This window comes from Heloderma suspectum, chromosome 6, assembly GCF_057233095.1.
Source record: "Heloderma suspectum isolate Gila_16-S chromosome 6, 16-S_ref, whole genome shotgun sequence".
NCBI classification, from domain to species: Eukaryota; Metazoa; Chordata; class Lepidosauria; order Squamata; family Helodermatidae; genus Heloderma; species Heloderma suspectum.
The window spans coordinates 58,365,052-58,378,595 of record NC_139463.1 but is presented as its reverse complement, the minus strand read 5'-3'; the positions used below and the strand labels follow the sequence as shown (position 1 = coordinate 58,378,595).

General features: G+C 46.7%; 1 protein-coding gene across 4 annotated transcripts; it reads right to left on the bottom strand.

The window, feature by feature from the left end:
* Nucleotides 1-3,057: 3,057 nt before the first annotated feature.
* LOC146340942 (vomeronasal type-2 receptor 26-like) lies at nt 3,058-12,325 on the bottom strand. Of its 4 annotated transcripts, none has more exons than XM_084808234.1 (4): nt 11,805-12,015; nt 11,354-11,642; nt 6,302-6,511; nt 5,144-5,488 (listed from the first exon to the last, which is right to left on the bottom strand). In XM_084808234.1, the coding sequence occupies exons 2-4, from the start codon at nt 11,597-11,599 to the stop codon at nt 5,270-5,272; spliced, it is 675 nt and encodes a 224-aa protein (XP_084664360.1). In that variant the 5' UTR covers nt 11,600-11,642; nt 11,805-12,015; the 3' UTR covers nt 5,144-5,269. The 4 variants fall into 4 exon arrangements, 3 of the variants coding, with proteins under 3 accessions (XP_084664359.1, XP_084664360.1, XP_084664358.1); XM_084808232.1 differs by lacking the exon at nt 11,354-11,642 and adding an exon at nt 7,352-8,188 and having other exon boundaries at nt 11,805-11,961; XM_084808233.1 differs by lacking the exon at nt 11,354-11,642 and having other exon boundaries at nt 3,058-5,488; nt 11,805-12,325.
* Nucleotides 12,326-13,544: the final 1,219 nt, after the last annotated feature.

Below are 13,544 nucleotides of genomic sequence, written 5' to 3'. Positions count from 1 at the left end.
TTCCTAGTGCTCTTTAAGGGAAATGATGGCCATGAAAGAATATCTATGGGGAATGTCTTTATTGGGACCTTTAGATTGGACAAAAAATCCTTCTCCTAGGCTCAACCTTTGCTTCCAGGATCAGACCACCAGGAAACCACCAAGGAACCTATTATAAGATTGTCAACTCTCAACGAGGACGTTACCTGCCATGGCTGAAGATTCAGCAGCCTCTTGCCTCCCCCTGTCAATGCATGTTTGGATCCAGATGAGGACACAGCATGTAACGTGTGTGCAACGGAATAGACAGCATTGTAGATACTGTAGCTGTAACTGGACATGGTCATTGCAAGGATATGGCTCTGCAGGTCCCATGCCTTCTCCTCCCCAGTGCAGTTCCTCCATCCCCACAGAGAGATTTCTCCTGATTTCAGAAAGTCACAGTTAAATGCGACCTGAGTCCCCACCATTTTTGGAGAAAGAAATCTCTTTGTGGTCGGTGTGGATTTAAGGCCCAGAGAAAATGTCTGAATTCTGGGACATCCCTGCTGCGGACTCTGAAGTGCAAAGCACCATGGAAGTCTTTGGCCTCTTATAAATTTTGTCCTTCCGCAGAAGTTTACCAATGGGCTGTCAGGATCCAAACCTTCCTAAATGGGGTCTTGGTCTTTCTTTTATGAGTAGCCAAGAACACTCTTAATATGTGTACAACATTGGTGTCCCCAAAGACAATAATCACTTGGGGTTCAAACCAAGCACTAGGAATAGATCCAAGATATGCTTGTTGTACAAGGAGAGGGCTTGTTGGGTCGAACATGTCAGTGAAGGCCACACAGATGTCCTTCTGCTTGAGCATTGGTGTCAGTGTCTGGATGAAATTTTCACCTCTCTCCTGAGTCAAGGCAACCAGCCCAAACCAGTTCCAATGGAAATGCAGGAGGAGCCGGACAAGGCCCACATATTGAGCAAGTTCATTAGTATCAATCCGGTAGAAGGAAGGAAATTCTGTTTTTTCTCCCTGAACAGGGTCAGCCAAACCTTAACCGAGCTGAAAGAAGGATTTTCTTGTGAGTCTACTGCAGTGAATTTTGTGCTCCTTTCAAGACTGACACATTTTTAATGGCATAATCTTCCATGGACTGCTACAGCCAGCTTCAGATGCATGAAGTGCTATCCAGAAGGAAGACATCCACCTGAAACATAGACATCTAATATGAAATGAAGCTCTCTTTAAGGTCCCCCCCCCTTACTGTGGATATCAACCCAAAAGTCAGGGCAATTACTGGAGGTAACCTTGGCACAGTTTCTAGCCATCATCCTGAAGAGGCCCATGTCGCTATACTGAAGCAGTAGGACACTTTCTAAGTGTGGCGGGGATTTAGGGTCCCTCCCCAAATAGGATCGTTTGGTCAAACAGTTCCATTGTGTGTCCAAATCCATTAGGACACACAAAATGGAAAACATGACATAATAGCAGTGGGTCTTAATCAGAAACCCCGTAAGTTCCTCTACTCGAAACACTTTCTGTTTTCATCCCAAGATGTGTGGCTGAAACACAAGCTCTTTTATATGGAAATGTGTCCCAATTCATACAACACTGACAAATGTTATATTATGGTGGGTTCAGGTTTCCACAATCACTGGAGGAATTAATGAAATGCATTAACAGACTGCAGCAAAATCAAGAGGGAGTCTTGTGTCACCTTGTTTAAGAACACACGTACAGAAGAAGAGCCATGCTGCCTCACACCAAGGATCCATCAAGCCCACCATTCTTTTCCCACAGTGGCCAACTAGCTGTCAACTGGGAAGCCTCCAGGAGGGCAGAAGTGCAACAGCACCGTCCCGTCCATGTTTCCCAGCAACAGGTCTACTTAGGCTTACTGCCTCTGGTTCTGGACATAGCACATAGCCATCAGGACTATGAGCCATTGAGAGCCTTTTCCTCCAGGAATTCATCTAACCCCCTTTTAAAGCCATCCAAGTTGGTGGCCATCACTACATGTTGTGGTAGCGAATTCCATAGTTTCACTATGCACTCTGCGAAAAGGTCTTCCTTTTCTCTGTCGTGAGTCTCCAAGCAATCAGCTTCATGGGATGACCCCAGGTTCTAATATTTAGAGAGAAAGAAAAATAGCTCCCTATCCACATTCTCCACACCATGCATAACTTTGTACACCTCTATCATGTCTCCTCTTACTCTCCTTTTTTCCAAGCTAAACAATCCCAGCTGTTGTAACCTTCCCTCAGGGAGGAGATGCTCCAGCCCCTTGATCATATTAGTTGCCCTTTTCTGCACTTTTCCCAGCTCTACAATATCCTTTATTGGCAATTTTATTCTCAATTCTTGTCCAAATATGCCAAACATGGAGTTTGCCTTTTTTACAGTGGCCACACACTGGGTTGATCAAGCTGTCCACCACAACCCCAAAACCATTTCCATGTTCAGTCACCACTAGCTCAGATCCCAACACACGAGCCAACACACGCTTTGAGGAACACTCTTTCATGACTTAGTTTTTTCTTCTTTTTTCTGTTAACTGCCCTTTCTCCCGCAATATTTCACCAATCTCCTCGACATTTTCCGGTGATGTAAAACAAACATGTCTTTCTGGCACCTGCAAATTTCAGGAAGGTTGGTGAAATCTTTTCAATTTTATAAAGCTTAGAACAACCCACCTGCCTGATTTCCATTCCACATTACGGGACCCTGTTTTGTCCCTGACACCTTATCTAACAGGAGCCACAACCAGGCCTGCTGTAACAAAGAGGTGCATTGTGATTTTTCCAATGTTCAATAAAAGGGCCCTGATTTTGAAGGAATCTGTTACACTGTTGTCTCCTCTTTCACCCTAAGTTTCCATTTTTCCACAACAGCAGATTCATACATTTTACATTCCAGCTCTGCAAATATGGGTGTTGCTGACATTCTTCATGACTGATCATAATGTGTTCTTGCTGCTAGTACCACTCCCTCTAAAAGTGAGCTCAGGGGGCAAGTGCCAACAGCAACCAAGCCACAATGGGGCTCCTGAGAAACAAGGGCATTCTGGAAGGAAACAGGTTTGGAGAAGTACTGAAACATGAACACAATTTATTTTATTCATTTTCATTTAGTATTACATTTACATCCTGACATGTTTTCTCTGGGAAGGAACTCAAGTTTCAAATGACTCAACAGTGGCCAATAAAATGAAATGAAACCTATCCTCCCCAAGACCAATCCAGTAAGCAGAATGGAGAATGGCATGGAGGAGAGAAGAATGTTCTCCTTGTAGGGGAAGTGAGATCAGTACAATTTAGAGTATCTCCAAAGTGAGCCTAATCCTGAACCATATTGCAACTCTCTGTTGTACCTATAATGCATGATATGTAACACTCATTCCTGATAGTGTGATGGCGTGATTTTTTAAAAAATTGTATGTTGAAAGATACCTAGGAGCAATATAATGCCATACAGACTACCTCTAAGTCCACTTCTTTCCCAGTGGACTGGGAAAGAGCAAAAGCCCAGTGTGGAAAGGACCACATAGTTTAAGGAATAACTCCACACATTTAACAATGTTATTGGCCTTCTTGCACGTGTACTTGACAGGAAACTGGAGTAGCAGGGCATGTTTCGAAGTGATAGACACCCTAAGTCCTTCTCCTGATTACATGATCTTTACAGTTGAGACTGGGCCTCAACACTATAATGTAGCATTTGGGGAGGAAGATGCAAGCCAGGAGACCAGCCCCAGAGGCCAAGATGGAGAAGACCTCCACAGCCACCATGGACTTCCCCTTGGTGCTCAGGTAGGTGGGCACAAAGGAGACCCAAACACTGCAAAACACCAGCATGCTGAAGGTGATAAACTTGGCTTCGTTGAAGGTGTCGGGCAGTTTTCTGGCTAGGAAAGCCACCATGAAGCTGACAACCGCCAGAAAACCCAGGTAACCCAGGACAGTGTAAAACATAGTGACTGAGCCTTCATTACATTCGACGATAATTTCTCCAGCCAAGGAATGGAAGTCCAAGACTGGGAATGGGGGAGAGGTCACCAGCCAGAAAGCACAGATAACTGCTTGGATGAGGGGACAGGCCAGGACAATGGAGTTTGGTAGTTGTCTCCCCAAGAGTTTTCTGGCCATGTTTCCTGGCTTGGTGGCCATGAAGGCCAGAACCACTGTGACAGTTTTTGCAAGCACAGAAGAAATGGCAATGGAGAAAATGATGCCAAAAGCAGTTTGACGTAGAAGACACGTGACCTTCGTGGGGCGACTGATGAACAGAAAGCAGCTGAAGAAACAGAGCAGGAGAGAAAGAAGGAGGACATAGGTGAGGTGTCGGTTGTTGGCTTTGACGATGGGCGTGTCACGGTGTAGAATGAAGGTAGCCAACACTACAGATGTAATGAGAGAGAGGAAAAGAGCCAGAGAAGCTAAAATGAACCCCACTGTCTCCTGATAGGAAAGGAAGTGGGTCTTCTTGGAGAAACAGTGGTCTTGGTTGCTGTTTGGATGTTGATCTTCTGGGCATGGGTCACAGTGATCTGCATCTAGAATGATCAAAAGTATCTCAAACATGGCATACATGTTCTTTTTGTACAGACAGTGCAGGCCACAAAGAAGGAGACCGAAATGTCAGTTCCCTAGCTTACTGTCCATATAAGCGTGCAGCCTCCCTTTTCGTATTTTCTCTTTCCGTTTCAACAACATATTGCATAAGAGCAGAGTCAGGAAGGGTACAAAACACTGCTTTTCACCTGTGTAGGGTAGCCCACACTAGCAGACCCATGTTCCATATTCTTTAAGAAGAAAAACCTGAAGTGTGTAACTAGAAATTGAAAACTGTTAAGGGTAAGAACATCACCACAGCCTGTCACGTGCAGCGCCTTCTGAATGGGCAAATACATACATACATACATACATACATACATACATATGGCATTTGCCTCAGATGATGCACTTTCTTCAGAGGAGATGTGTTGGTGCAGAGGCTTGGAAATAGCTGACAGGAATCAATATAGATTAAACAGCAGTTTCCTTGATATTGGAGTATCATACTCCCATTGCTACAACAACTAATCACCACTCAGCTTCATGTTTAATGCCCAAACAACCGAGATTGGAAACATGGTGTTGAAAACACTATGCATGGAAAGGTGAGCCAAGGCAAGTATTTAAGGATATTATTATTCTTTATTATTTAAACAGAAGGTTTCTTCAGGAAATTGTGAATAGTTTGCAAAACAGTAAACCACCGAGTTATGCAATCCCCAATGTTTTTTATGGAGAAACTCTTCATAAGTTAAATGGCCGTGTCTTCTCCTTGCGCGTGATCTTCCCATGCTAACCGTGGTATGCTCTGCAATTGAACAAGGCTCTCAATGCTTGAGCTACCTGTCCGGTTAGAAATCGTCCCTTCTGGGCAACGATCACATCTGTAGCAGCAAATCGGCTTTCCCTCTGGAACTTTTCTCTGTTGCCCTGGAGAGCACCATTCCACACACCTCGCAGACGGAGGCACCTAAAAGGGGAGACAGAAATAGTTGAGGTTTTACATGCAAGGGATGTTGCACCAAAATAAGACAGAGTTACTCAACAGAGTTTCCCAATACACAATGGATAGGATCACCAGTTTAGAAAGTCTGAATCTTTTCTGCATTTCTGCAGGTTCCTTAGAATCATCGTAATGGAAGCTGATGGAGATATACATGCTCATACAGATGCAAAAACATGAAGCTGCCTCCCACTGCATCAGACCCTTTCTCTCCCTCTCTAGGGATGCTGGAGAAATCCTCCACAGACCCCAGTGAGGGGTCCGCTACACCACTTGCATCCCTGCTATTTGACGTAATAGGCTATGTACATCTTACATAGCCTATTGTGTGAAAAAACAGGGACACAAATGGCGTATCTGCGTCCCAGATCCAAAGTCCCTGTTGTGGTTTTGGAGCTGGCCGCCGGCTCCCTGGAGTCAATGCAGAGTGGGGCAGCCGGTGAGGATTCCGGCGGGGGAGGAACAGATCGCTTCCCCCCTGGTGCCCCCCCCATGGACAGCAAGGTAAGGGATTCGTACATCCCTATTCAGCCACTATTTTCTGCGCTGAGTGGAAGTCGCTCTCCAAGCTTTAAGACCGGGGCCTTTTTGCAGCCATACCTGGAGATGCCAAGGACTCACACTGGGAATTTGCATGCAAAGATGGTTCTTTCTCACTGGACAAGGACCCCTTCCTACACTCAGTAGGCCTTTGGTCTCATCTAGAAAGACACCTTCCATTCTCAAGCCATAGAACTGCAGCATTCTTTATGGCCCCCATGACATTCACCTCAAACCCACCTCTGTAGCCCACACGATTGCATCAGCGTGAATGGTGAAGTCCTGGTCAGGCGGAGCTTCCGGATCCACCTGTCCAACTTTGGTGTGAGCTAAAGATTCATTTGGGAAGAAAATCACATTCACAATATCGTATCTCTCTCCCTTTTTAAAGAAAGAGACTTCATCTCCAGCACTGTTGTTAAACCGGATATTCCTCAAAGAGGCAAGAATCTGAAATGGAAGAGAGAATGATAAACTGGGTAATTGTGAGTGAGTTCTGGTGTCTTCTGACATTCTGTGACTGCCATCAAGTTACAGAGACTTCTTATTTTCTTTACTCCATTGTTTTGATGAACACTGAAGGTGCATTCAGATGGGTTCATTGGGCAATTGCTCAAATATGCCTGCCCAGTGGTTTGCCCATTTTTCTTTGGTGTCTACTTGCTACAAGCCATGTTCCTATCTTTGTGTGTGTACCAGAAGTAGTAGGGTAGTGCCATCAAAGCAAACAACACCTGAGGTGTTCTCATGCTGCCTGGCAAGAATGAACATGGGCTTGATGGACCCTTGGTGTGAGGCAGCATGGCTCTTCTTCTGTACGTGTGTTCTTGAACAAGGTGACACAAGACTCCCTCTTGATTTTGCTGCAGTCGGTTAATGCATTTCATTAATTCCTCCAGTGATTGTGGAAACCTGAACCCACCATAATATAACATTTGTGCAGGGGGGCAGAGAAGCTGCCTGTCTTTTGCTCCTGGAGATGACCGGTAGGGAGAATACTATGTATTGGGGGGGACAGCTTGCTTGATTCGTCCTCCTCAGTAGCCACAGTTTAAATATATGATTATCACAGAAGCACCATTGGTCTCCACTGCTTTTTATTCACTTCCTAGTGCTCTTTAAGGGAAATGATGGCCATGAAAGAATATCTATGGGGAATGTTTCTATTGGGAACTTTAGATTGGACAAATAACCCTTCTCCTAGGCTCAACCTTTGCTTCCAGGATCAGACCACCGAGAAACCACCAAGGAACCTATTATAAGATTGTCAACTGTCAACGAGGACATTACCTGCCATGGCTGAAGATTCAGCAGCCTCTTGCCTCCCCCTGTCAATGCATGTTTGGATCCAGATGAGGACACAGCATGTAACGTGTGTGCAACGGAATAGATAGCATTGTAGATGCTGTAGCTGTAACTGGACATGGTCATTGCAAGGATATGGCTCTGAAGGTCCCATACCTTCTCCTCCCCAGTGCAGTTCCTCCATCCCCACGGAGAGATTTCTCCTGATTTCAGAAAGTCACAGTTAAATGTGAGTCCCCACCATTTTTGGAGAAAGACATCTCCTTGTGGTCGGTGTGGATTTAAGGCCCAGAGAAATTGTGTGAATTCTGGCATGTCCTTCCTGTGGACTCTGAAGTGCAAAGCACCATGGAAGTCTTTGGCCTTGTATAAATTTTGTCTTTCCACAGAAGTTTCCCGATGGGCTGTCAGGATCCAAACCTTCCTAAATGGGATCTTGGTCTTTTCTTCATGAATAGCCAAGAACACCCTTAATATGAGTACAACATTGGTGTCCCCAAAGACAATAATCACTTGGGGTTCAAACCAAGCACTAGGAATAGATCCAAGATATGCTTGTTGTACAAGGAGAGGGCTTGTTGGGTCGAACTTGTCAGTGAAGGCCACACAGATGTCCTTCTGCTTGAGCATTGATGTCAGTGTCTGGATGAAATTTTCACCTCTCTCCTCAGTTATGGCAACCAGTCCAATCCAGTTCCAATGGAAATGCAGGAGCAGCCGGACAAGGCCCACATATTGAGCAAGTTCATTTGTATCAATCCGGTAGAAGGAAGGAAATTCTGTTTTTTCTCCCTGAACAGGGTCAGCCAAACCATAACCGAGCTGAAAGAAGGATTTTCTTGTGAGTCTACTGCAGTGAATTTTGTGCTCCTTTCAAGACTGACACATTTTTAATGGCATAATCTTCCATGGACTGCTACAGCCAGCTTCAGATGCATGAAGTGCTATCCAGAAGGAAGACATCCACTTGAAACATAGACATCTAATATGAAATGAAGCTCTCTTTAAGGTCCCCCCCCCCTTACTGTGGATATCAACCCAAAAGTCAGGGCAATTACTGGAGGTAACCTTGGCACAGTTTCTAGCCATCATCCTGAAGAGGCCCATGTCGCTATACTGAAGCAATAGGACACTTTCTAAGTGTGGCGGAGATTTAGGGTCCCTCCCCAAATAGGATCGTTTGGTCAAACAGTTCCATTGTGTGTCCAAATCCATTAGGACACACAAAATGGAAAACATGACATAATGGTAGTGGGTCTTAATCAGAAACCCCGTAAGTTCCTCTACTCGGAACACTTTCCGTTTTCATCCCAAGATGTGTGGCTGAAACACAAGCTGTTTTCTATGGAAATGTGTCCCAATACATACAACACTGACAAATGTTATATTATGGTGGGTTCAGGTTTCCACAATCACTGGAGGAATTAATGAAATGCATTAGCCGACTGCAGCAAAATCAAGAGGGAGTCTTGTGTCACCTTGTTCAAGAACACACGTACAGAAGAAGAGCCATGCTGCCTCACACCAAGGGTCCATCAAGCTCACCATTCCTTTCCCACAGTGGCCAACTAGCTGTCAACCGGGAAGCCTCCAGGAGGGCAGAAGTGCAACAGCACCATCCCGTCCATGTTTCCCAGCAACAGGTCTACTTAGTAGGGATGGACGAAAGTCACTTACCTGTCCTCGAAGCTTTTCGCGGTGGGGGGGAGGTGCTTCGCTGCTCTCGCCGCGAAGTTCAGGCCGGGGGGAGAGGCTTCCCGCCTCGCCTGGCCGAAATTCAGGCCGGGGGGGAGGCTTCCCGCCTCGCCCGGCCAAAATTCAGGCCAGGGGGGAGGCGCCTCACCTCACCCGGCCGCGAACTAAAAAGTTTTTTAAAAAAACACGCCCCCGTGATAGGCTACGTGACGATTAACGTAGCCTATCACGGCTAGATTTGCAAAGTCAGCCGTGATAGGCTACGTAAATCATCACGTAGCCTATCACGGGTGACTTTAGAAAAAAAAAAAGTGCGTACGGATAATGGCGGCCCCCATAGGGAGCCGCCATTCCCGTTCCTTATTTGGTCGCTGTAGTCTACGTAAAGATGTACGTAGACTATGGCGAAAATAAAGGCAACGCAAATAGCGATTTACATAGCCTATCACGTCACGATTTACGTAGCCTATCACGGCTGACTTTGCAAATCTAGCCGTGATAGGCTACGTTAATCATCACGTAGCCTATCACGGGGGTGTGTTTTTTTTTCTTTGATTGGAATGGCAGAGGCGGCAGCCGGTCGAAAGACCGGCTGCCGCTCCCGCCCCGGACGAAGACCCGCCGAACCGCCCGCCGGACCCGCCGCCGGGAGGGACATTCGCCAAAGGTAAGTCCCATCCCGGGGGTGTGTGTGCAGGGGGCGGGGGTGTGTGGAGAATTTCTCCCCAAAACTTGTTTGGGGGGCTGAAAACGTCTATCATGTCTCCCCTTACCCTCCTTTTTTCCAATCTAAACAATCCCAGCTGTTGTATCCTTCCCTCATGGGCGACAGGGGGAGATGCTCCAGCCCCTTGATCATCTTAATTGCCCTTTTCTGCACTTTTCCCAGCTCTACAATATCCTTTATTGGCAGTTTTATTCTCAATTCCTTGCCCAAATATGCCAAACATGGAGTTTGCCTTTTTTACAGCGGCCACACACTGGGTTGACATTTTCATCAAGCTGTGCACCACAACCCCAAAACCGTTTCCATGTTCCGTCACCACTAGCTCAGATCCCATCAGGTTATACTGGAAGTTGGGATTTTTTGTCCCAGTGTGCATCACTTTGCATTTGCCCACATTGAACCTCATTTTCCATTTGGATGCCCATTCTCCCATTTTGGAGAGATCCTTTTCGAGCTCCTCACAATCCCTCTTTGTTTTAACCACCCTAAATAATTAGCTGTCATTGGCAAGGATGTACACTGCACTGCACACTACTCATTCCAGACTATTTATGAACATGTCGAAGAGCATTGGTCCCAGTACAGAACCTTGTGGGACCCCATTATTTACATCCCTCCTTTGGCAAAACTTACCATTTATTCCTATTCTCAGCTTCCTGTTAATAAACCAGTTACTGGTCCATAAGAAGAGCCGTCCTCTTCTTCCATGACCACTAAGTTTGCTCTAGAACTCTAAAAGGTTACTGAGACAGGACTTACCTTTACAGAAGCCATGCTGATTCTTTTCCAGCAGGGCTTGTCCTACTGGAGGCTTGCTAATTTTATCTCTCATAATGCTTTCAACCAATTCACCCAGAATAACCCTTAAGCTAACTGGCCTGAGATTTCCCGAATTGCCCCTGGATCCTGTTTTAAATATTGGTGTTACATTGGCCATCGTCCAGTCCACGGGTACAAAGGCTGATCTTAGGGACATGTTGCATACTTTGGCTAGAAAATGAGCAATTTTATATTTCAATTCTTTGAGAACTCTAGGATGGATACCATCTGGGCCCGGTGAATTTATTTGCTTTCAATTTATCAATAAGGTTGAGAAGTTCATCTCTGGTCACCACTATTTGTCTCAGTTCCTCAGACTCCATTCTTGAAAACATCCATTCAGGCACAGGTATCTGTCCTATATCTTCTGCAGTGAAGACAGATGAAAAGAATTCATGCAGCTTCTCTGCAATCTCCTTCTCCTCCTTTAGCAGGAGGTTTGTTTGTGAATCTTTAAGGTGTTGCAAGACTCCATTTTTTTCTCCCAATCCAAAGCATTTTGTTATGTAACAGACCCAGTGCTGTGTGGGACTAGTCAAACAATAGGCACCTGACACTCCTAGCTACAACCAAGGTTATCACGGGGCAGATTAGCCGAGGTCAGAAGGCCTCCTGCTCTTACCATCCACAATCAAGGCAACACACCCACTTCTTGGGGGAAAATGGCTTCAGAGATTGGCCTCTCCATCTTAGAGTTCCTGAGGTCTGCAGATCCCCCACATCTCTCCCCAAATGAATCCCCTCACCTGTGGGATCTTGAAGATGCCCATTAAGGAAACAATCTCCCATGAGGATTTGGAATCGAGACCCCCAATAATGGAGAGCAGTTGCTCATGTCTGTGACATTTATAATTAGGAAACATTTGCCCCGATGTGGAGAGCAGAGACAGGCTGTTCAAGTGGATCCATCTTGCGATGTTGCTGTGGTCATAGATGCGAAAGCCAAGGGTGTGGTTGGGGAGGAGAACTGTGTCCTTGTGGATCTCCTTCATGGCGAATGCCAAGGCCAGGACTTGCTGGTAGTGCTTGAATATCCTGCAGTGATGGGAGTTATGACGGGAGGCGAGTGAAGATATAATATAGTATAAGGTGGGAGGGAGACATTTGTTGCTGCTATGATTACCCAGCTGCGAGTCTGAAATGTTTGCTCATCTACTGCAGCTCACCCAGAAATAGGAATGGACGAAAGGGACTTACCTCGTCCTGCAGCTTGCTTCGCAGTGGGGGGGGAGGCACTTCGCTTCTCCCCCTGAAGTTCAGGCGAGTGGGGGAGGCGCCTCGCCCGGCCGAAATTCAGGCCGGGGGGGAGGCACCCCATCCCTCAACGGCGAAATTCAGGATGGGGAGGAGTGCCTCGTCTCCCCAGCCGCGAAAAAAAAAGTACAGGAAAAAAAACACACACACCCGTGATAGGCTATGTGACGATTTACGTAGCCTATCACGGCTAGATTTCCAAAGTCAGCCATGATAGGCTACATAAATCGTCACTTAGCCTATCACAGGTGACTTTGAGAAAAAAAAAACCCGTACGCAAATGGTGGCGCCCCATGGGCGCCGCCATTTGCGTTCCTTATTTGGACAGGGGTAGTCTACGTAAAGATTTACGTAGACTATGGTGAAAATAAGGGAATGCAAATAGTGTTCCCTTATTTTCGCTGTAGTCTATGTAAATCTTTACGTAGACTACCCCTGTCCAAATAAGGAACGCAAATGGCAGCGCCCATGGGGCGCCGCCATTTGCGTACACGCTTTTTTTTTTTCAAAGTCACCCATGATACGCTACGTGACGATTTATGTAGCCTATCATGGCTGACTTTGGAAATCTAGCCGTGATAGGCTATGTTAATCATCACGTAGCCTATCACGGGTGTGGTTTTTTTTTCTGTACTTTTTTTATTTTGTAATGGTGGCAGAGGCAGCCGGTCGGGAGACCGGCCGCCGCCCCCGCCCCCTCCGAAACGCCGCCGAACTGCCACCGGGACCCGCCGCCAAGAGGGACATCTGCCGAAGGTAAGCCCCATCCCGGGGGGGGCAGGGGGCTGGCGGAAAATTTCCCCAACACTTTCGGGGGGCCGAATGCCTCGGCACTCGGCCTCCCGAAGATTCGTGGAGGAATTCTCCGCCATCCCTGCCCAGAAATCAACCTTCCCCACCCCTGTCTTACATGAAGTCTGTGGGGGGGGGGTGGAAGGGTGGGCATTTCCAGGTCCTTATGAAACTCTTCACATCAAGCTCAACCATTGTTTCCCTCTGCCTACCCTCCTTGCACCAAGCAGCCTCTAGGGGCATGTCACCTGTCCTCCCAGTTTGCAAGGAAGTGGAGATATGATGGCCAACCCTCACCAGGCCACCCCCACCCTCGGTTTGATTCAGAGGAGGAGGAGACTGCGAAGCCAGCTTCTGGCTCAAGACCCAGAAAATTATTTATTCCAAACTCAGTTACAAGGAGGACACAATCCAGTGACTTCAGTGTTGGTGGAACAAAGTATGAAGTGTCCTCCCAACCTATTCGTTGAATACACAAATCCCAGCTTCCAAGGGCCCCTTCTGTGCCTTATGCACACACACACACACACACACACACTCACACACACACACACCTTTCCACATATTTCGCCTTGCAGCAGTAGATGCAACAGCAGAGCTTGGCTCCCCCAGTCTCTTGAAATTATAGTTCCCAGGGTTTCTTTGTCACTACCATCACACCATCCATCTTGCCAGAAAGGAAAAGAGGAATCGTGCTCCGTCTTAGAATGGGACCATACATACCTCAGTGCAACACAGCACAAGCTTTGCATCCCTTGCATGCAGAGGGTCCCAGGTTCAATGCCCGGCTTCTCCAGAAAAGGCAGGAAAGCTTCCTGACTGAAACCCTGGAGAGCCGCTGCTGCCAGTCAGTGCTGACAACTCCGGGCTGGATGGACCGAGGGTCTGACT